At 43.9% G+C, this 23,088-nt stretch overlaps 2 protein-coding genes across 2 annotated transcripts in view; one reads left to right on the top strand and one right to left on the bottom strand.

Moving 5' to 3' along the window:
* The first annotated feature begins 10,547 nt into the window (after positions 1 to 10,547).
* TPT1 (tumor protein, translationally-controlled 1) lies at positions 10,548 to 17,065 on the top strand. The gene is made up of 6 exons (XM_079975525.1): positions 10,548 to 10,701; positions 11,233 to 11,306; positions 12,085 to 12,275; positions 14,533 to 14,638; positions 14,836 to 14,952; positions 16,840 to 17,065. Exons 1-6 carry the CDS (start codon positions 10,674 to 10,676, stop codon positions 16,840 to 16,842), a joined length of 519 nt encoding a protein of 172 aa, XP_079831651.1. The 5' UTR covers positions 10,548 to 10,673; the 3' UTR covers positions 16,843 to 17,065.
* Positions 17,066 to 18,472: 1,407 nt separating this feature from the next.
* GTF2F2 (general transcription factor IIF subunit 2) overlaps positions 18,473 to 23,088 on the bottom strand; it is a 61,960-nt gene continuing 57,344 nt past the window's right edge. Inside the window, exon 9 of the mRNA XM_079975535.1 lies at positions 18,473 to 21,739. Coding sequence (XP_079831661.1) covers positions 21,620 to 21,739 — 120 coding nt within the window. The 3' untranslated portion in view covers positions 18,473 to 21,619. The remainder of the gene's footprint in view (positions 21,740 to 23,088) is intronic.

Raw genomic sequence — 23,088 nt, 5'->3', positions numbered from 1 at the left:
GCAAACGATTCAAACTTGCATATGTAAAACTACATTAAAACATCCCACCCGTACAAAACGGCCATAGATGGTTAAAAGGCAAAGGCCTGGTTTAAAAGGGATGTTTTTGCCTGGTGCCTAAAGTGAGCTTCCCGGAGGAGTGTTCCAGAAATGGGAAGCCATTGCGTGGCGAGTTCCCGCCCCCCACCAGGATAAAGAGACGAGACACCATAATTTAAGGTTAATTGGGTGAATTAGGCCACAACTTTATTGAATTCAGGAATGAGAGGCATTGGCCCTATCGACTATCTGGCTCCAGCCCATTTGCTGGAGACATGGGGAAGGGTTAACACTATATCGGGGGAGTCTCCTGCCGAGGCACTTCAACTAGGAGCTCCCCCGGGTCACCGCTCTGGGGCGTGCCTTTGGCCCACACCTCCATAGGCTTCGGACAGGGCCACGCCCCCCGGAGTCCTTTAACGGACCACCCTTCGCTCACTGGGGGGAGGTGATGGCGTTCCTCCCCCCCCACACATCCTCTTAACCCCTTCTTATCAATGCCTACCGCCAATGCCGAAAAGTTGTGACGAGTTGCTACGAGGTAGGCGAAAAGCCAAAAGGCCACAAATTGCCAATTGGGAAAAATTCCTACCATGCCCCTTGCGGCAACAGACCGAAGTCCATAGCAAAGTCAAAAACCTACCTAAAGGCTACCTAAAGGGAGGGAGGGTGGGAAAACGTGAGGCTAGCCGGCGGAAAGAGGGCGAGCCCCCTCTGCGCCGGCCATAAATAGGGCAGGCCATGCCCCCCCCCAAGCCAGCCGATTGGCTGGCTTGGGGGGGCAGACCCAGCCAGGATTCCCCTGCTCTCGCGGGGGCTGCAACCAGCCCCCGCTCTCGTGGGGTGGGCGTGAAGCCCGCAACCCCACCTCCTGGGCAGGCCGGAAGCGGCTTTGCAGAAAGTGCCTGAGCGTGTGTTGCCACCCATCTGGACTCAGATTCTGTTTGCCATTAGCTGCAATCCCAACTAATTTTTCCTGTGGCTCAACAGTATCAGAGAAAGCCAAGTGTTCTATGGCTCATTGATGTATTTCAAAAACAGTTTGATCCCACAAAGGGAGTTATTTCAATTGTTATAATTAAGTAAACATTTTGGGTTAATGATCTGGGGTGACTGACTTGCCACTAGCGAATGTGGGAGAAATTTGACTCATTTCACATTTAAAGGCAAACCAACTTAATTCACTTTTCAAAACATGAATTTTCACGAGACCTTTCTTTTTTTAAAAAAAATGCAAACTGATTTGGAAATGTGGGGAAATGAACTTAAGACTGGAAAACTGATAAAGTGAGAAAATCACGTAAGAAAAATGTACTGAGAAATAACTTTATGCAAGAAGTTTTTTGATCCCATACTTTCCTTCTTCAAATAATTTGGACTATGCGTAGAAACCTGATGCATCACTGTTGCCTGTTTTTACTATTTTAATGTCCGTAACCACGAATATGGTTTGCCAAGTAAGGAGAAAACTTCATACATCTGACAAAGTGGTCCATTCTCCCAAAAATCTGAAATACCACATAACTTGTTTTGTTATTTAATCTTTGGTTATAAAGAGAAAAAAAGCAAGGTAATTTAGTGAAACACTCTTAACATTATAAAATACAAAAATGAAAATTAACAATCTTGTAGTTTTCATATCTGTAGTATTTAGGTTTGCTGTAATTTTTAGGTTTGTTCAGAGATAGTGTATTACAGTGCCACCTGGTGGCATTTGCTAAATATAAAAGCGCTCTTGCAAGAGGAAAATTTGATTGGAAAGGAAAACCCTGAACAATAGTTAATGCAGGGGCGGGCAATATGAGATCCTAAGGAACTTGTGTGCAATCCCAGAGTTAACTTCTGGCTCCTTTACATATTATTGTGGAAATTACGTGGAAATTTCCAGGACTATGTTTCATTGCAGAGGAAATCTGATGCGTGGGTGGGTGGGCTTATATTTTAATCGCAGTGTAGTGTGAACACTGCAAAATTTACATGCATGGCATGACAAGAACCAATACCACAATGAATTCCAATGTGGGAGCACCCTCAGATTATTTCAGAATAGTTATGATGCCATAACTGTTTTTAGATATTTGAACTCATTCCTGTGTCTGCTGGTCTATACCGGAACCCCCTATACTCTCTCTGTCTCTCAGAGGAAGGATGGAATATTAATTTAATAAATTAAAAATAAATTCACCCATTAACAAAACTTATCCACCCCTTTTATGAGTTGTATACGCTTCCCAAATATTTTCCTTTGCTACAGGGTCTAAACTTCAATCACATATTGTGATGCGTGGACCTTGGGTCAGCCTCCTGTAGATCTTGAAACTAATCAGAGCTGGGTAGTGTCCCATCCAGTCAGGAGGAAGGAGAGTTAAAAGTTAGACCCTGGCAGTTAAAACTGTTAGATAGGTTTCGGTTAGGGCTGAGATAGGTCTTGACAGTCAGATAGGGAACAGACAGGGATTAGGGACCCTGAGGGTCATCTGGTTCAAGCCCCTGAAATGCAGAAATCTCAACTAAAGCATCAGTGACTATCCAACCTCTCCTTTAAAACCTCCGAAGAGAGCCCACAGCCTCTTGAGGGAGACCGTTCCAAGCTATTGTTTTGTGTCCTGCCCTCCAGAGCATGAGAACACAAGGCTGGTATATTAAATTTATATATTAAGTGTAATTAAATTAAATAAATAAGCATGAAGCAACCAGAATTTATTAACCCCTAATTTACAACTGAATACTTCCATTCAGCGGGTGGCACTGTGGGTTAAACCACAGAGCCTAGGACTTGCCGATCAGTAGGTCAGCGTTTCGAATCCCCTCAACGGGGTGAGCTCCCGTTGCTCGGTCCCTGCTCCTGCCAACCTAGCAGTTTGAAAGCACATCAAAGTGCAAGTAGATAAATAGGTACCGCTCCAGCAAAAAGGTAAACGGCGTTTCCATGCACTGCTCTGGTTTGCCAGAAGCGGCTTAGTCATGCTCGCCACATGACCCGGAAGCTGTACGCCAGCTCCCTCGGCCAATGAAGCGATATGAGCGCTGCAACCCCAGAGTCGGCCACGACTGGACCTAATGGTCAGGGGTCCCTTTACCTTACTTCCATTGTAACCAGGCCTTTGGCCTTGAATTATCTGTGGCCTTTTAGAAGCAGGTGGAATGTTTTATTGTTGTTGTTGTTGTTTGTTTATTTCATAAAATTTGAACACCGCTTGATTTTAAGAAAACCTCAAAGCTGTTTACAAAAAAGATACAACATAGAATCATAGAATTGTTGAGTTGGAAGATACCACGAAAGTCATCTAGTCCAACCCTCTGCAATGAGGGAATACAGTAAAATAAAATAATAAAACCCACAATCCCATTTAAATACAAACAAAAGTTAAAAATACTAGTAGAGATTAAAATGACCCTGACTTTGGCACCTGCATAATGTCAAGAGGCAGGGAGTTCCAGAGTGCAGCCGCTGCCACACTAAACATACAAAAGGGGGGAAACGGGAATCATGCAGCACATGTAATAGTGCCATGTGTCTATGAACTCAAGCATTTCCCCCCTGGCTTTAATTGTAGCTGGGGGCATGGGAGTAGCCAGGATTTATGCTGGGTAGCAGAACCAAGCTATCTCCATGCAATTGGTCAGTTAAGTATTTTTATTTATTTTTGTTGTAGAAACAAAATGGGGGGGGGGTTGGCTTTTGCTACCTAACTCCCCAAAGGGACTTGATGAGTTCCCTAAGTCCATGATCAGTCAGAGAAGAATGTGTGGAGGCAGGATCCAGTGGAAAGCAAGACAGATCTTTATTTTCCTGTTGCAACTGTTTCCTCGCAAGGAGGTGGGAGAGACCAAGAAGAACAAAGTGCGCAGGAATCTATTATATTCTTTACAAAGACTTTCGGCGTTGCTCAACCCCTTAGCCAAAGGCCACCCTAAAAGCATCACACGTACAGTCACTGATGACGTTACACGGATTGAGTTACCTGGGTAGCCTGGCCCATTCTTTTGTGATGGTAAACACTTTAGTCTGTGAATCCAGGTCATTCATGCACAAAATATGCCCTTAAGGCAGGATTTGCTAAGGGAAAGAACTATGGGGAAAGGTTTCTGAAGGCAGCCCTGTTTGGGGAAGTTTTTAATATTTAATGCTGTACTGTTTTTAACATTTGGTTTTTTTTTATAAATTTTTTTATTAAAGTTTATCATACCAACACAATACAATAATACAAACAAGAAAAACAGAAAAAAATAATAAAGAAAAACATGTATAATTTCCATGTCTTATTTTCTTATAACTTACTTCCCCGACTTCCCCATACCTCCCCTCTCTGTATTCCAATTTCTATTTTGTTACTTTAGCAAATCCTTACCCTAAATTTTAATTTAATTTTTAACCTGTCTTTTCTTTTACATATCCTTTACCGCTGAAAACCCCATCATTTCTAAATCAATGTCATTCTAAGATTCATTAATTTTGCAATGTTTCTTAAGATAGTCCTTAAATTTCTGCCAATCTTCTTCCGCTGTCTCTCTCCCCTCTGTTTTTAACATTTGATTGGGAGCCGCCCAGAGTGGCTGGGGAGACTCAGCCAGATGGGCGGGGTATAAATAAATTATTATTATTATTATTATTATTATTATTATTATTATTATTATTATTATATTATATTATTATTATTATTATTATTTCTTCCAGGAGATCTCCTTCTTCAGAGGAAATAATCCATTAGGTGACCGGCAGAATCCGCGACCAAGAGAAAGAGACTGTGGAAGAAGATTGGAAGAAGTTTAAAATATATCTTAAGAGCTACTATAAAATTGAGGAGTGCTAAAATGCTGAGGGAGAGGAAGACGTAGAATTACAGCGGTAAATTGTGTTTAGTTCAGGGTGAAATTGAAAAGGAGAATGAATTTATATTTAATTGGCTAAAAAGGGTTGTTGAATAATTGTTAAAATAAAGGATGCAAAAAGGGGAAGGTATGGGGAAGTCCGAGAAAAGAGGTTTATGGAAATAAGGTAAAGAAATTATGATTTTTTGTGTTTGTTTTTATGTTGTTTTTGTGTTTGTTAAAAATTGGAAACTAATAAAAATTTTATTAAAAAAAAAAAAGGAAATAATCCATTAGGAGAGCCAAGACGTGTGTGTTTTTTTTTGAGGGGGGGGGGAATGGTTCTGTGGTCTAAAATAATATGCAATTTTCTCGAGGAAACATTTCCTCAATTTTAGGAGGCTGGGAAGACTGAAGCGTGCGTCTGCTATGTGCGTTCACCCTAAAATTTTATAACCATTTACTTCATTAAACGGGGGGCGGGCAACGACCCAGCCCCCCCCCCCGCCGGCTGCTTGTTGCGTGTCTGCTTTACCGTTTAACTTTTAGGGGGGTCTTCACCGCCCCATGGACCAGGTACCCCCCCCAGAAAAAAAAAGTGAAGGGGGGAGTTTTCCCCTCACAGAAAAGCGCGGGAAAGAAGAGACTGTCTCCCCCTCACATTCTCCGCCCCCCCCCCGCCCGCTTCAGGCGTTTCAGGCCGGCCACCCCGGAGAGGCCGCAGCCCCAAAAGGGACGGCGTGAAAGGAGCCAAACCTGAGCCGCCTCCCGCTTCTGCCCCTGCCCGGGCGGGAGACGACGATCCGCCGCAGCGTCGGCGGCGAAAGAGCCGGGCGGGCGAGAGAAGGGAAGCCCGCAAGCGCGCATGCGCCAGTGTCTGTCTTCTCTGTCTCTGCCTCTCTCCGCGCAGCCGGCGTCCCTCGTGTCTCAGCCAATGGGAAAAGCTCCGTCTTCCGAAAGAGCCGGGCGGGCGAGATGAAGGCAAGCGCGCATGCGCCAGTGTCTGTCTCTATCTCTGTCTCTCTCTTTCTCCGCGCAGCTGGCGTCCCTCGCGTCTCAGCCAATGGGAAAAGCTCCAAAGCAGCGTCGGAGAAGCCCCGCCTTTCCTCTCCCCCTGAGTATGTGTCTGACGTCAACGTGGCTTATGTCCAAAATTACGAAGGGAGGTGAATGCAGGAGAACGAGTTACCGAATTGTAATAACACTTACTAGACAGACAGCATCTTGAGAAGTAGAGACATCACCTTGCCAACAAAGGTCCGTATAGTTAAAGCTATGGTTTTCCCAGTAGTGATGTATGGAAGTGAGAGCTGGACCATCAAGAAGGCTGATTGCCGAAGAATTGATGCTTTTGAATTCTGGTGCTGGGGGAGACTCTTGAGAGTCCCATGGACTGCAAGAAGATCAAACCTCTCCATTCTGAAGGAAATCAGCCCTGAGTGCTCACTGGAAGGACAAATCGTGAAGCTGAGGCTCCAATACTTTGGCCACCCCATGAGAAGAGAAGACTCTCTGGAAAAGACCCTGATGTTGGGAAAGATGGAGGGCACAAGGAGAAGGGGGCGACAGAGGACGAGATGGTTGGATAGTGTTTTTGAGGTTACCAGCATGAGTCTGACCAAGCTGCGGGGGGCAGTGGAGGACAGGAGTGCCTGGCGTTCTCTGGTCCATGGGGTCACGAAGAGTCGGACACGACTAAACGACTAAACAACAACAACAATAACACTTACTTACCTATTCATTCATTCATTCATTTACCCCTCACCTTGCCAACAAAGGTCCGTATAGTTAAAGCTATGGTTTTCCCCGTAGTGATGTATGGAAGTGAAAGCTGGACCATAAAGAAGGCTGATTGCTGAAGAATTGATGCTTTTTAATTATGGTGCTGGATGAGACTCTTGAGAGTCCCATGGACTGCAAGAAGATCAAACCTCTCCATTCTGAAGGAAATCAGCCCTGAGTGCTCACTGGAAGGACAGATCCTGAAGCTGAGGCCAGTGGCGTAGCGTGGGGGGTGCAGGGGGGGCCGGCCGCACCGGGCGCAACATCTGAGGGTTAGGGTTAGGGGCGCAAATCCACGGGTTAGGGGGCGCAAATTACTCGCCTTGCCCCGGGTGCTGACAACCCACGCTACGCCACTGGCTGAGGCTCCAATACTTTGGCCACCTCAGGAGAAGAGAAGACTCCCTGGAAAAGACCCTGATGTTGGGAAAGATGGAGGGCACAAGGAGAAGGGGGCGACAGAGGACGAGATTGTGGGACAGTGTTCTCGAAGAAGCTACCAGCATGAGTTTGACCAAACTGCGGGAGGCAGTGGAAGACAGGAGTGCCTGGCGTGCTCTGGTCCATGGGGTCACGAAGAGTCGGACACGACTAAACGACTAAACAACAACAACAATAGGGGCTCAAGGCAGCTTACAGATTAAAAATAAGAACAGCTTTTAAAAAACATACAAGTGGTTGTGTGGGGGGGGGAAATCATTTAAAAATATACTGATAGAATTCAAACGAAATAGGTATAGATCAAAATCATACAAATAATGAGACTGAAGAGTGATGGAGATCACTCAGTGAACACTGAAATAGCATGTATAGAATTTAAATAATAAATAGGGAAAACAATAATTGATGTGCCCTCTCTTTAATGAATGTGGTTTGCAAGCTTATCAGTACAGTCATACTCATGTTACATTTGCTGCATGTTACGTTCTTTCAGGTTACATCCCATGGTGACCTGGAAGTACCGGAAAGGGTTACTTCCGGGTTTCGCCGCTCGCACATGCACAGACACGCAAAATGACGTCATGCGCAGAAGTGCTGAATTGCAACCCGCGCGTGCACAGACACGCCACTGAGGGTTGCGCTCTTTTCGTGTTGCGAACGGGCCTCCAGAATGGATCCCGTTCGCAACCAGAGGTACCACTGTACTGAATCTTGTTCAGCCAAATTTTTGGTTGGTGGGTCAAATACATGTTTGTAGTACTGTTGCTATTTTTGCAGCTATATGTTTTATGCTTGTCTACTCAATGGGTCTTACTCCCAGGTACTTGGGTATAGGAATGTGGCCCAACAGCCTGATTCTAAGCATGTCTGCTTGGAGGATCAGTGTCAGTGAATTAAGTAAGGAGAGAAGCTGGGGACAAAAGCCATGGAAAAGTTCTACTGCATAAAAAGAACCACACAAGAATATGCATAAATTGTACAGTAATGGAATAATGATTTTTTTACTTACTTATTTTATTACATTTTATCCCACATTTTTTCCATCATGCAACTCAGGGTGATGTTGTTTTAAGCATCACCCAACCAGGGAGGGAGTGAATGATGCAAAGGTACAAATTATGATGTTGCCAAACAGTTACCCTAGCTGGACTCCTGTGCTGTTCGACAACCCTGCAGAGGAGCAGCTGGAAATTTTGTGTGCCACATCAGCATAAAATCTAGAGTGACCACACCAGCATAGGGTGACCTGATTTTAGATAGAAATTAGCTGGATAGAACTGCATGCAGACTCTATGGCTGTGTACACAATATAACGTTCAAGCACATTTTAAGGAATATTCTTTCCCTCAAAGAATTCTGGGCACTGTAGTTTGAGGCTTGCTGGGAATTATGACTGTGCATTGTAAACTACGGTGCTCAGCAGGGTTGGTCCACCCACAGGGCAAGGTAACTCAGAGTCCTGTGCCCAGTTCTGAGCACCACAATTTAAGGATGTTGACAAACTGGAATGTGTGCAGAGGAGTGCAACTAGGGTGATCAAGGGTCTAGGAGCTAGAAGTTAGAAGTTAGGAGAAAAACTGCTCCCTTTCCCTTATGGGGTATTCTGGAGCCCATATAGAGTCCTTAAGTAGGTTCACTATCGGTAGGAGAAAACACAGGTCAACCAGAGTATATTGAGAAGCAAAGTGGCTAGTAAGCCTGATCTTTATTTGAGGAACTGTTGCAACAGGGTCCCCACTCACCACACGGAGGAGAGAGAAGAACCCTGAACAATGGTGCGCAAGCCCTTGTATAGACGTTTGAAGTTGCCCACCCTGTAGCCCAAGACCACCCCTCAATACATCATACATACATCACAGAAGCAGGCAGTTTACAGCAGAAATCCTGCCCACCAGGATTCCTGATAATGGTCACTGATTGCATTACCTGGGCAGTCTGGTCATTCTTTTGTTATGGTTAATACTTTAGTTCCTGAATCCAGGTCACAGGCTCACCCTATTCATACACAAATATGCCCTTAAGACAGGATTTGCAAGGGGAAAAAAACAATGGGAAGGCTTTCCCCATTTGCCTCCCTTACTGCAGAGGAATATTTGAGGTCATTGAGAGAGTCAAAATGGCTTCAGGATTGCATTCCCATACTATTTCACATGGTTCATATACAGTGGTACCTCAGGTGAAGTACTTAATTCTTTCCGGAGGTCCGCACTTAACCTGAAACTGTACTTAACCTGAAGCACCACTTTAGCTAATGGGGCCTCCTGCTGCTGCCATGCCTGAAGCACTATTTCTGGGTTGGTGGAGTCTGTAACCTGAAGCGAATGTAACCTGAGCTTCCACTGTATTTAGATATGTGTGCATTTATGAATATTCTATATTCGAGACCTTAAAATTCTTATAACAAAGCCAAGCTTTATGAGGAACGGTTAAAGGATCTGGGTATACTTAGGGCTGTCCCATGGAGGAAGGAGCAAGCTTGCTTACTGCTGCTCCAGAAAAGGTAGGACCCGAACCAATGGATTCAAGTTACAAGAAAGGAGTTTTCAACTAAACATCAGGACGACCTTCCTGACAAGTAAGAGATGTTTGAACAGACCTCCCTGGGGGGTGGGGGTGGCGGATGCTCCTTCCTTGGAGGTTTCCAAGCAGAGATTGGATGGCCATCTGTAGGTAAAATTGGATTATGAATAGGTGAGAATGTAAAGTTACAATATATTAAGATAAATTATTAAGATAAAAAAGCAAAAATGGAAAGGATTTGCTGAAACTGCTAATTGAATTAGAATACAAAAAAGGGAGGTGTGAGGAGGTCAGGGAAACAAGTAAATGAAAGACAAGACATAGAAAGATCGAAAGGTTTTTAATTGTTTTTATTTTTCTGCATTTTGTATTTTTCTTATTTTCCTTTTCTTTTTCATTTTTGTAATATTTATGAAACTTCAATAAATATTATTAAAAAAATAAATGGATGGCCATCTGTCCTGGATGCTTTCGTTGAGATTCCTGCATTGTAGGGGGTTGGACTAGATGACCCTTGGAGCCCCTTCCAATTCTATGATTCTACGATTTTAAGGCTGAAATCAGGGTCTCCTCTCTTGGCTTCCGTTTCAGCGAGGACCCGCTGCTGCGAACCCGCAGCCACTCCGCCTCTGCGCATAGCTGCCAACGTTTCCCATTTTTTAAAGGAAATTCCCTTCTTCCGAATAGGATTCCTCGCAAGAAAAGGGAAAAGCTGACAGCGTTGTTTCCTATTGGCGGCGGCGGGAGGAGAAGGAACCTGGAAGTTCTACCTCCTGCCCTCAGAGAGCAGATCTGTACGTTCTTGCCTCTAGGTGAGCGCGGGGAGGCGGGGCGGCGGCCTGCGGGCGCGCTTGCGTCACAGCTCCGTGCGTGGCGGGGAGCGCAGGGATTGGTGACGCACGGATGGCAGGGACGTGCCCCGCTGGCTATATGAGCTCAGTGGCAGCGCCGCCTCGGCCTTTCTCCGCCTCGCTCCTTGCTCTCGCCGGGAGTCGCCGCCCAGCCGCTCCGCTCCCCGAGGCCGCCCGCCGCCCGCCCGCCCGCTCGACCCACCGCCGCCCGACGACGCCTCCTCAGCCATGATCATCTACCGCGACTGCATCAGCCGTAAGCGAATCTCCCTCAGCGCCGTCGAGGTCGGGCCCCCCCGCGGAGCCCCCACAGCGGCGCCCTACTGCGCTTGCGCGGCTCCGCGGCACCTCGCGCGCCCTCCCGCTACACTGCGCCTGCGCGGCACAGAAGAGAGGGGGAAGGGAGACTGGTTCGCGCGGGCGGCGGGGGAGGGGGGAAGAGCGAAGACTGGCGCCCCCCCGGCATTCTATTCACTGCGCATGCGTCTTTTTGCCGCGGCTACCGCGCTTGCGTGAGCGGGGCTGCCGAAGGGGCCGTGGGGCTGGAGGCCTTTGGCGGCGCTTCCGGCGTGTTCCCTCTTGGCTTCCGGCGCAGCCTTCCCGAGGCGTTTTCCCGTTCCGGGCGCCGGCCTCCCCGCATCTACCTCTGGGGCCTGGCGAAGCCTAGGCCGGGAGGGAGGGAAAGAGGGGCGACCCCTGAGAGGAGGGTGGGGTTTGGGGGAGGGAGAAGGACCCGCCGACCATGGGGAGCCCCCCTCACGCGCCCTCCTCCTTCCTCTGCCCGCAGAAGACGAGATGTTCTCGGACATCTACAAGGTCAAAGAAGTGGCCAGCGGACTCTGCCTGGAAGTGGAAGGGAAGGTAGGCTAAAACGACTCGTTTTATGGGGGTGGGGCGGGGTTCCAACCCTGGTCTCTCCCAGGCCCCTCGCTATATTATAGTATAGTTCAACTGTGCTTTGGTACCTTGAGGCCCTTCTTTTAGCAGTTGCTACCCTTCACAGGCACTTCTGTTATGGGGGGGGGGGAGAGAGAGATTTGGCAATATCTGAGACCAACTGGGAAACTTCAGTCTTTTCTATGAACTCATAAAGTAACCAAAGCTCACATTTATTGTGCAACGACCATGTCAGGGATAATTGATGCCTAGCAATATGGCTTGGTCGGCACAGTTGGAGTAGGAGAGATAGATCCATGCTTTAGCCTTTCATAATCTATGCATCACCATGCCAATATGGGTCACTATTATTACAGAGTTGTCACAGTGACTTGAGAGGGGCTAGGTTGCAAGATAAGCTCTGACACATCCATAAAGCCTCCATAGTGGTAATGGTGACATCCAAACTGAGTAATTTGAGGCGTGGTCTTTTAAAATCCCTTAATTTTAATGGGAAGAAGTTAAAAGTAGCAGGTTGTGTGTGTGTTTCGAAAACCTTGGAAATTAGAGTCTTAATCATAAAGGCAGTTTATTCTCCCTTTGGTGACAAATTCCACTTGGATAGCTTTGCTCATAACTGAACTAGTTTCAGGAATTAAAACTCTGCTATTAAGCTTTGAGTAGATTAATAAACAGGAGCAGATCATTTTACAATTAGATTTTGCTTTTCAGTGGTGGTATTTTTCTTCAATGAATGGTTTAGATGGTGAGCAGGAAAGAAGGTGAAATAGATGATGCTTTAATTGGTGGAAATGCGTCGGCTGAAGGTCCAGATGGTGAAGGGGCAGAGGCTACCGTTGTCACCGGTGTTGACATTGTAATGAACCACCACCTTCAGGAAACAAGCTTCACTAAAGAGTCTTACAAGAAGTACATCAAGGACTACATGAAAGCGTAAGTTAGCCTGGTGTCTGTCATTTCAAGGCCAGAAGACAGTTACGATGAGGGTTACATAGCAAACACTCTTGGAAGATGTCCATAAGGTTTCAGCACTGCCTTCTGATGGAGATGGGCTGCTGGGATCCAGTTGTGGGGATGATTACAATGGTGCTCTTATTCTGAAAGATCTATAATTTAAAGCCATAACCACCTGCATACACATTTTGCTAAGATACTGCTTCTTTCCACATATCCTATTATAGTATTGGATATCTGAAGGATGTCCTCTTAAATATAGTTACAGATAGGTAGCCGTGTTCGTCTGCCATAGTCAAAACAAAATAAAAAAATTCCTTCCAGTAGCACCTTAAAGACCAACTAAGTTAGTTCTTGGTATGAGCTTTCGTGTGCATGCACACTTCTTCAGATACACTGAAACAGAAGTCACCAGACCCTTCTATATAGTGAGAAGGTGCGGAGGGGTATTACTCAGAAGGGTGGTGGGATTGGGTGATTGGCAGATAGCTGTGATGAGCCTGTTAAATATACTAGGTTTGGTACATTATGTTTAAGTCATCAAGGTAAAAAGGAAAATGCTACTAGTGAGAACCCTAAATCTTAAGGTTAATTTGAGGCCACATTTCTGATATGGTAACAAATGCACATAGTGATTGCATTGCTGATGTAAGCATACCTCAGCCTTTCCTCATAAGGCTTGGCTTCCAGACCTGTGATCCTCTTGGTTGCCATCCTCTGCACACATTCCAGCACACATATCCTTAAATTGTGGTGCCCAGAACTGGACATACGACTCCATGTGTGGTTTGACTATGGCAGAATAGAGTGATATACCTTCCCTTGATCTGGACATGATGCTGCATCATTCTGTTGGGCCCTGGATCTTTTTCACATGTAAGCTGGGTGTCCCCCATCTTACATTTGTGCATCTGATTCTTCCTGCCTAAGTTCAGAACCTTGCATTTGTCCCTGGCGAAATTCATTTTGTTACTTTGCGCCCAATTCTCCAATCTGTAAAGGTCATTTTGAATCCCAATTCTGTTTTCTGTGGCATTAGCTACCCCTTCCAATTTGGTATCATCTTCAAATTTGATGTGGATCACCTCAATTCCATCATCAAAGTCATTTATAAAGATGTTGAACAACAGTGGGCGCAGGAGAGAACTCTGTCACCCCACGTCACTTTTTCCTAGGATGACTAGGAACTATTAATGAGTTTTTGAGTTCTGTTAGTCAACCAGCTGCACATTTTACCAGCTTCTCCACAAGAATGTCATGGGGAACTTTGTCAAAAGCATTACTGAAATCAAGATACACTATGTCCATAGCATTCCCCAGATCCACCAAGCTTGTGTATGCTTCTTATAAAGCCACACAAGTTTATTTAGGTGCCTCCCACTTTTCTTTCTGGAATTGTCTGCATTTGTGCCTTCATTATTTCACCTTTAACTAACTCCCCTCTTAGGCTCCCTTTTCTTGACGATTTCTGACCATGAGATCTCACCCGGTACTTCAGGCATAGGCAGACTCAGCCCTCCAGATGTTTTGGGACTACAACGCCCATCACCCCTAGCTAAGATGACCAGTGGTCAGAGATGATGGGAGTTGTAGTCGCAAAACATCTGGAGGGCTGAGTTTGCCTATGCCTGCAGTAGTTCCTTAAGCTTCCAGAAATCAGCCTTCTTAAAGCCTACGACCGATTACACTCAGTTTTCCCTTTCCCTGTATCATGAAATCCAAGGCGACACGATCACTTTCTCTTAAAATTCCCAGTAAGGACCAGCTGGGATGCAAACAACTCAAGAGAGGTGCAACCAAACAATCCTGGTTATTGGCAGAACTGATCAGTGGCTGTGCTTTTTGCTGTAGCTTCATGGAGTTATTAAGGCTCTGTATTACACATATGATGTAACAGTTGCTTTATATTTAGAGGCAAGATTTCTGGACCAAAGGCAACCCCTTCTTTCGATACAATATTGTCTATTCTGCTATTTTACTGTTGCCTCAATGGAGGCGCATACAGAAATCTGCTGGCATATTTTACCATGCCAGTTTATGTGGCCTTGTGTATAATAAAAATGTTCCCAAGAAATATAATTTAAAACTGGCAGGTAAAGTAAAGCACTATCCATGCAGGGGAGCAGTCAAAAGCAATGCAGTGTTTTCCTTTCAGATCAGCTATTAGAAACTTTTGGGTACAATCCTCAAACTTGTTAAATTGCAGGTGTTAGAATTGTTGTTGTTTTTCCCCTAGAATCAAAGCAAGACTTGAGGAAACAAAGCCAGAGAGAGTAAAGCCGTTCATGACTGGAGCAGCTGAACAAGTCAAACATATCCTTGCAAACTTCAAAAATTACCAGGTAAGTTCCAAAGCTTCCTCTCTTTTTTTGTAACATATTTTCAGTACTTGCATACTGTGAAGTAGCTTTTGCTGCTTGTTTTAAGACTGGCATTCTGTGGGAAGTGCCTGATGCTTGAGCCAAGGAAATGTGCATTGTTATGTTAGTGCTTTCTAAGAACTTATTTGCATCAACCGATTTTTTTTTTCTTCTGAAAGTTTTTTGTAGGCGAGAACATGAATCCAGATGGAATGGTGGCGTTGCTGGATTTCCGTGAGGATGGTATCACTCCTTATATGATTTTCTTTAAGGATGGATTAGAAATGGAGAAATGTGTAAGTATAAATTCCCGAGAGAACTTGCCAAGATTAAAATCTTGTGTGGTTTCAAATTTTGCTTGCTGATGAATGGGGGGTGATTTGCTGCAGAAACAAAACCCTGTGCCCATCTAGTCCAGCATTTTCAACTAACCAGCCAGGTACATGAGGGAACAGCCCTTGTTCTCCCAGCAACTTGTGTTCTGTGGCAGCCTGCCTCTGAACCTGGAGATTTGACTTACCTAATTGCATCTTAATAGCCATTCTTCTCTGCTTCAGGAGTTCACCTAATCCAGGGGTGCCCAAACTTTTTTCATAGAGGGCCAGATTTGATGAAGTGAACATGTGTGAGGGCCACCCAGCTTTTTTTAAGGGTTGAAGCTGTGGAGATTTTTTAGGATTTTACCCCAGGACATAAACTAGCATGGGGCTGGATTAGGCCCTCCAAACAGACTTTGGGCATGCCTGAAAAGCCATCTAAACTTCTGGTAATCATAATATCTGGTTGGAGGAAATTTCATAGAGTGTTGTAAGTAGTAGCTTTTGTCTGCATACTGCTGATGAATTGTGTGGCTAAGCACTAGTGCTGTAAGAGGAAGAAAAAATAAATATGCTTTCTCCACGCCATTCACTCATATCTCTGAAATCCTAACATCTTTCCTGCATTTTCCATGGGAAAAAAAGAAAAGCCCAAATGATACCGCCTTTTCTATCAACTTTCCTAGCTCTGTAGTATCCTTTTTGAGATTGTGCAACCAGAGGTTTGCACACCTTTGTGAGTGATGCTGGAAGTTCTAAAATTCTGTACTTCAAAACTATCCACTCCAACTCAAAGGACACATCCTTTGCTAGTCACAGCCAATTTACTCTCCCATCAGTTTGTATGAAGCTGGGATGGTTATTTGCCCAGAATGCAGTGTTTTTTAAGTCTTACTCTGAACTTCACTGTCCATTTTCTTTTGCTTATTTATCTAGCTTGAAGGGAGGGAGGGATCCCTTTTCAACTTCTTTGCAGTTTGGGTTTTCAATATCCTGAATAATTTGGTGTCTTCTACAAACTAGGCTACCTTGTTGCTTACTCTTGATTCTCAGTTCTTGTGTGAACAAGTTCAATAGCCTCTTAGTTTAACTTTCTAGATTTCCCCAGAGTTCCATAAAAAATTATCTTTCATTTCTCAGTTAACAATGCTGATAGAAGACAAACTATTGAGCTATTGACTAGTCTTCCATACAGCTTAAAGGTAAAGGTAAAGGTACCCCTGCCCATACGGGCCAGTCTTGACAGACTCTGGGGTTGTGCGCCCATCTCAAGAGGCTTAGCATATGCATTTTCTGCCCTTCTAAGTTGAGGCTCTCCTGCCAATGGCTTAAATAGAAGAGCAGATCATTCAAGTGGGCAGGGGTAAGAACAGAAAGTGCAAACGGTGTGGATTGTTAGATTTTTTTAAAAAAACACTGTTGCTAGATTTAAATCTTGGGAGGTATTTAATCGGTCATTAATTTCAGTAGGTCTACTCTGAGTAAAGCTTGGTTGACCGCCACACTTCGCTTAATATCAAACCAAAACATTTATTGGCTGTATTTTGATATGGCTGTTGAAGGCCTTACCCCCTTTCCGTCAATGAAAGGGTGCTAATCAAGACTGGTACCCTCTCAAACAGTGCCTTAGGGAAGCAGTTGAGATGCAAGTTCTGAATGTTAAGCATCTGCTGATAGGCTGGGAACAACTACTTTTGCTCTCTAGCTTGCATAAAGATGCAACAGCAATTTCCTTGCGCTTTCTGTGTGCCTGATAAACGTGGCAACTCAGATTGAATAAGGGAGAACATTTAAGAGAGTGAATATTTAATGATGACATAAGGAATTGGTACAAGCATAGGCTAACTCTCATTAATTTCTTAACAGTAACAAGAGACCAACCCTTCTGGATCATCTATCATCATCATGATTGGCTGCTGTTCTTTATTCATCAACAAAACATCATGACTCAGCATTGTTTGAAAACTGGACTGATGCCATCTTGAGCTTAATTTGATTTATTTTGACCCTGAATTAATTGGAGTGGAGGCATTGGTTTTTAAAAACTTGTCATGTAGGCTGTCTAAAATAAAGAAAAACTCATTTAAACCCAGCATAGATAATGCCTCTTGGTTTAATGCATTCAGCAGGGTTCTTCAGCCAGCTTCTTGTAGCTCTTGTGCATTTGGATTTCTGACTTCAGTAGCATAGCCTGGCCTAATGCATGTGTCAGACTGTCGTCCAATACTGGTGACCTAGATCTGGAAGATCAGCCGGCTACAACTGACTTGCTCCTAAACACCTGAAAATGATTAGTAGAGAAGAAGGCTTTCATTCTGAAATGGACCGAGTTTCTTGCTGTTCAACAAACCACAATAGCTAGCTGGAGGACAGAATTGGAAGACTGAATACAGACTGCTGATTAGAGTTCTGAACCAGTCAAGGAGAGATGGATTTCATCAGTTTATCATGGCAAATTATGACTAAGGCAGAAGAAGTGGAAAAGCAATCTTTGGTGGCAGAAACAAGCATTTTAGGCAGGGAGACTGCACACAAGAGGCTGTAGTTCAAAGTAATTATAACTTAAAATGGAAAAGTAATACTGGTTTAATCACAGGACATTAATAATCTTTGTGGTTTATCAAAGCCTAAATTGGTTAGTTGCGGTGGTAATGGCACCCTCAAGCACTAGTCCAAAGAATTAGTGTAGACAACATGTGCATCATACTGTTTTTGCTGATGTTTGCAGAGTCCTGAAGTATATTTTATGGGCTGTCCCAGGAGACGTTTGCTTGACAGGCCATGATAAAGTAAACTGGTTCCCGTAGGATGCAAAAATGAGAGCTCTGTGCCTTTTCCATCGTTCCACTTTCTGCTCCCCTGACATGACATTGTTCAAAGCATAATACGAAGTGAACTTTGCACTTGGAGCAAGGTTAAAGAAGCGTGTCAAAGCCAAGCAAATGCAACATGGTTTTTAAATCAGGAGGGCTGCTATGATCTCAAAATGGCAAAAGCTACAAAATTTGCTACAAATTTATACTGGTAGTAGAAGCCATAAAGATTGTTGGTTTGCATCCTAATAGACAAAAGAGCAGGAAGTGTCTTTGAGAGACTTGGTGTGCTACAAATAATGATAGCAGTAGTTTGGGAATCTCCCTGGTTGGCACTGTGAGCCTAGAGCAGTTTTGGATCCTTGTTTCCAAAAAGATCGGAAACCTGGCGTGTAGAGGAAGTAGCCAAGCAGCTAATTGACCGCTTGCTGTGCTGTGTATCAAGAGTGTATTAAGAAAGATACTTAGGCTGTGTATTCCTGAGACTTATACATAGTCTTGCATGTGTGTTACGGTTTAGTAGTACAGTTTTGTTATCCTTTTTAAGTTTTCCATTTTGGTTCCCCTTTGATGCTTCGATGCTTGTTCTATCCCTTTCCCATCTAGCAGCTTCATCCTGTGAATGAAAAAAACAGTGTAACACCAGAATGCTTGCTGCTCAGAGCAAAATCATTGGTTTTTTTGGGGGGGGGAATGGAAAAGGGGGTTGCAGATACTGTGTACATCTTGTGGTCTATTTTTTGTTGGTGTATCACTGATACTACTATTACATCAAAACAAAATTTGACCAGTTATCTGCTGAAGGCGGCAGAGTTTTGTCAGGCAGTGTGGAGTGCCTCCTTTCCCCCCCCCCATCATGTTTAACTTGATTTTGAGAAACTGGTCCCTAAAAGGATGTCTGTTCCCCCCCCCCCCCACACACACACAAATTCCTCTGCACAGAATTCAATTACTGGCCCACTATGCTTGTGTGTAGTTACTCTGCCCCTTACAGCTTCCTGTAACCTCAAAATCTGTTCTGGAAGGTTGAGGGGACCCTCCAGGGGGGAGAAGGCACTAGTTTTGTTCTATGAGTGAAGCTCCACTTCACTCCAGAGGATAGCTTGTAGCGGGTAGGAGCTGGAAAAGGTTTTCCACCATCAAAGTTTCTCTTACAGGCTTAGTGTATTAGTGTATTAAAAAGAGTGCCAAAGTACTGGTATATTTGACAGGCAAAACTTTGTAGTTATTTTTTTGTACCCCTGAATCTGAAACTTTTCTATATTGCCTATGCTAGTATTTTGGGCTGTTGCTTGAAGTCTAATAATTTCTCCACAATGTTTTCCCCAAATCTCTGTGTTTCCCACACATGGCCTAAAATGAGCAGTGGTGCAGGTGGGAGTCAGTTTGCTTCAATATGCACATTACTGTGGAAAGGTGGAAGCAGCTCATCTTGGCTGCACTAGCTTGGGGAAGGGATGGCAGATATGCCACATGTTTTCCAGAAATTTATATGAACGTCCTGTGGGCAACCCCCACCATATTACAGGAAATGGCTTTCTCCCCCTTATTAACAAGTTTCAGGTAGTTCAAAATGTAAGTGAATGTTTAAATTCTTGTTCTGGGTTGTGATTATTTGGTTATTTCCAGTGGTGTTGAAAGATAACCTTGCTAGAATGAAGCAGGGCCATTATTTAAAAAGCAGTGGTTGGTGCAACAAAAAAGCAAACTCTGCTACCATACTAGTTTGTGGTATGGATTTGTTGCAAATTACATCAATCTCTGCTCAGCCCTACTTTTCAGAATAAAAGCTTTCCTGCAGACTGGTACTAAAGCAGTTCATGAGAAGGATTCAGCGGGGGGGGGGCACTGCCTGTAGACTAAAATTCAATCAGTTAATACAAAATGAAAAGGAAGGCCACTCATGTCTGCCAGTAACTCATTTTTGTGTTAAGTCTACAGAATTTGGATGATCTACAAGAGTAAGGGGCAGTGCAGAGGTGCAAAATGTTTGTCCTCTTACCCCAAAGTCTGCTGCATTTGTGCACTGGATAGGCTAAAAAAAAATTTCAACAGTTAAAATCATCCTGCCATCATATTCTGGCTACAAAACCAGAAGCACCTTTAGCTCTGATAGTAACGTAATTTACACAGAGTGTACCCAAAAACGCACAGCAAAAGTGCAAACGTTGTGCATGCAAGCAGAAATGACAGAATTAAACTAGATGCAGCAATGGCCTGCTAAAGTATTTTTGTTTTAGTTATTACATATCTATACCACTCTTCATTCAACACCTTTGGTTCATGTGAAAAAAGTGTTTTCAGGCCCATGATGTAGGGGGGTGGACAGAAACTACTATTACAGAAATCAGCTTTTCATTGAAGCTACTCCAGACTCCACCTCAACAGTGACCTTAATCTCAGTATTTCAGATACAGCCTTGGCCAGGGTTCTCAATTTCCTTTTCCCACATCCCTTTTGCCATTTTTGCAGTTGATTCATATTTGTTACCCACATCTATGAGCCTCCGCACACACATTTTGCATACTGCTTCAGTTGCCACCATCTTTAGCTTTTTGCAGTACCCTAAACAATTCAGTTCCCCAAGGTAGCAGATGCCCAAAGCAGCTTTTCTACAAAAGATATTCAAGGCAGCTGACCAAATTTCAAAAGTCTACATACACTAACAACTTTGATTGCAGGTAGAACAGTAGACTTTGAAGATAAGCACAAGCTTTTTAACCTGTCTCTCCAAAAGCCTGAGCCACAACGGCACTGTGGGCATGTTTGTAACAGCACCTTGGTGTGCAAATACAACTGGTAATCAAATTTAGCTTAACAGCATGGCTAACTTCAGCTGATTTATGCAAACTAGGGTACTGTGACCCAGGATAAAGATTAAAATGTGCATTGGTCTCTTGTCCCAGGTTACTGAAGAGGGCACATAATGCTCTTGGGCACTGTTACAAAGTCTTCCTTCTATAGTTTCAATCTGCAGCTGCTCAAAGAAAAATAAATTAAGTGAAAAATCCCTCTGCTTATCTGCTCAGACAGATCTTTTACCTCCTATACTAGTTCTTAAGGAAGGTCTGATTGGCTCCTGATTTTTGTAAAAAGAACGTTTACACTACTGAAAAAGTGCAGGATTTTGAAGGTCCAACAGAACTTGAACAAATATATGAACTCAGGAACTGAGTAATGCTTAGCAGCACCCGCCTCTTCCTAATTTCTAGAATGGCTGGTCATGTAGAATACTGATCAGCTGACCCTTCTGGCATAAAGCCACCATGAACTTTTTAAATCTAAAAGAAGAAGAACAAGCATTTTGTGTTTGTACAAATTAGAAACTGCTTTTATTAATACAGAAACAAAATAATTTTAATACAAAGAAGTCATTTTTACTTACTGTATTTAAATGCTTTCGTGTTGTATTAATTTCTTCTTCCCATCATTTCAGGAGCTATTCAAACTATGTTCCACTTCTATTTCTTAATAAGGCATAATTCAAAAAGTTGGACAGCAACCCATAATATGGTCAGGACCATGCAGAATTTTAGTAATGAAATAAACACATCTCTGCAATAAATAATACCAGTCCTTACTAACATCGTTATATTTTTACAAAATGTAAAAAAATAAAAATGATAAAAGGGCAATTATTACAAAGAAACCTAATGCATGTTTATTCTTTAAGTAATATGTTTGCAGAACCAAAATATGTTTCTTGCAGAATCTTTTTTTAATGAAGCTAGACTTCTTAAAAGTTATCAACACTTAGCATTTTAAGGGTGAACAGTTCAGCAACTCTTCCTGCTCCCACAATTGACAACTTTCTTGCTGGCTTAACAATTATGCTAATCGCTCTTATCTTCTCCTTGGTAATGCCTGTATTCTGGCTTAAGTTCCCACGTGTTTTTGTGTGTTCCCTTAACATTGTAGATACCTATTTCTCTTAAAATTTCTTTCAAGTAGCTCTGAAAAAAAGGAAAAGAAAATATTTAATTTGATATTAATATCAGGCTATTTTACATTAGTGATAAAGATGGTACTAAAATAAACTAGCCTAGGCCAGAAATTGCTGCTTAACAGTTTAATAATGGAATTTTCATCTGCACGCAGAATTAGGCTCTGCTTACCTTCCATGTAAATCCTTTAATTGCAATGGTTTTGTTTAAGAGTATCAAGCATATGTTCATGGGAAGAACAGAACTGCAGAGCCACAAAAGATGAAGATTCTTAAACACAGGTAATATGCTCCGGAATGCAGACTAAGGTAGTTCAGCTGTTGCAATGATAAGGCAACAGCTGTTCCACAGGGCTGTGTGTGTCTGCGACAAATGTCTTTTAACAGCCTGTGGGCTTTATCAGGTCCACCAGGCCTCTGAATTTGGCCCACAAGGCCATTTGGGGCAAACCACACCCACCTGCCAGTCACCTGAAGTTCATATGCAGTTAAGTACAGAGAGATGTTATCGCTTATCTAAGCACAACAGCAAAGAGGAAGGGGAGCCTCTGCCTGCTGCCTTTGTGCAGGCAGAGCTTAATCGCCAAGAGGGACGCAGGTGACGCTGTGGACGGTGGGGTGAGCTCCCGTTGCTTGGTCCCTGCTCCTGCCAACCTAGCAGTTCGAAAGCACACCATTGCAAGTAGATAAATAGGAACCGCTCCGGCAGGAAGGTGAACGGTGTTTCCATGCGCTGCTCTGGTTCGCCAGAAGCGGCTTAGTCATGCTGGCCACATGACCCAGAAGCTGTACGCCGGCTCCCTTGGCCAATAAAGCGAGATGAGCGCCACAACCCCAGAGTTGGCCACGACTGGACCTAATGGTCCTTTTATAATTGCCAAGAGCAGGCAGAGGTGCAACTCTGGCCTTAGTGCTGTGAAGGCTACAGCTCTGTGATGAGGCATCTGCAGAAGGTACCAAGTTCAGTCCCCAGCACCGCTAAGCAGGACTGGGGGAAATTCCTGCCTGAAATCCTCAAGCGGGGCTGCTGTTCATTGTTGCCATTACTGAGCTAAATGGACCAGTATAAGGCAGCTTTCTATCTCCCAGGCCGCTACCACTGCCTGCACAATGCAACCGCTCTGGCTACAGTTTGAAAGGAAACCACAACATGGCAGACACAAAGAAGCTTGTCAACCCTTCCTGCACCATTTTCCTTATCACCTTCTCCTCTTGGCAAAAAGATGAGCTCATGGTTCTAGACTTTCCTTCAAAATTACAGTCATGGTAACTTCAGTGTATAAATAAAATATTTAGTTCTAACCTTTAGGCTGCAAACCTATGAATATAGTGAGATAATGTCCGAGTAAACATGCTTAG

The sequence above is a fragment of the Podarcis cretensis genome (assembly GCF_951804945.1).
Source record: "Podarcis cretensis genome assembly, chromosome: 5".
Classification (NCBI taxonomy): Eukaryota; Metazoa; Chordata; class Lepidosauria; order Squamata; family Lacertidae; genus Podarcis; species Podarcis cretensis.
This window is presented reverse-complemented; position numbering and strand designations above follow the sequence as displayed.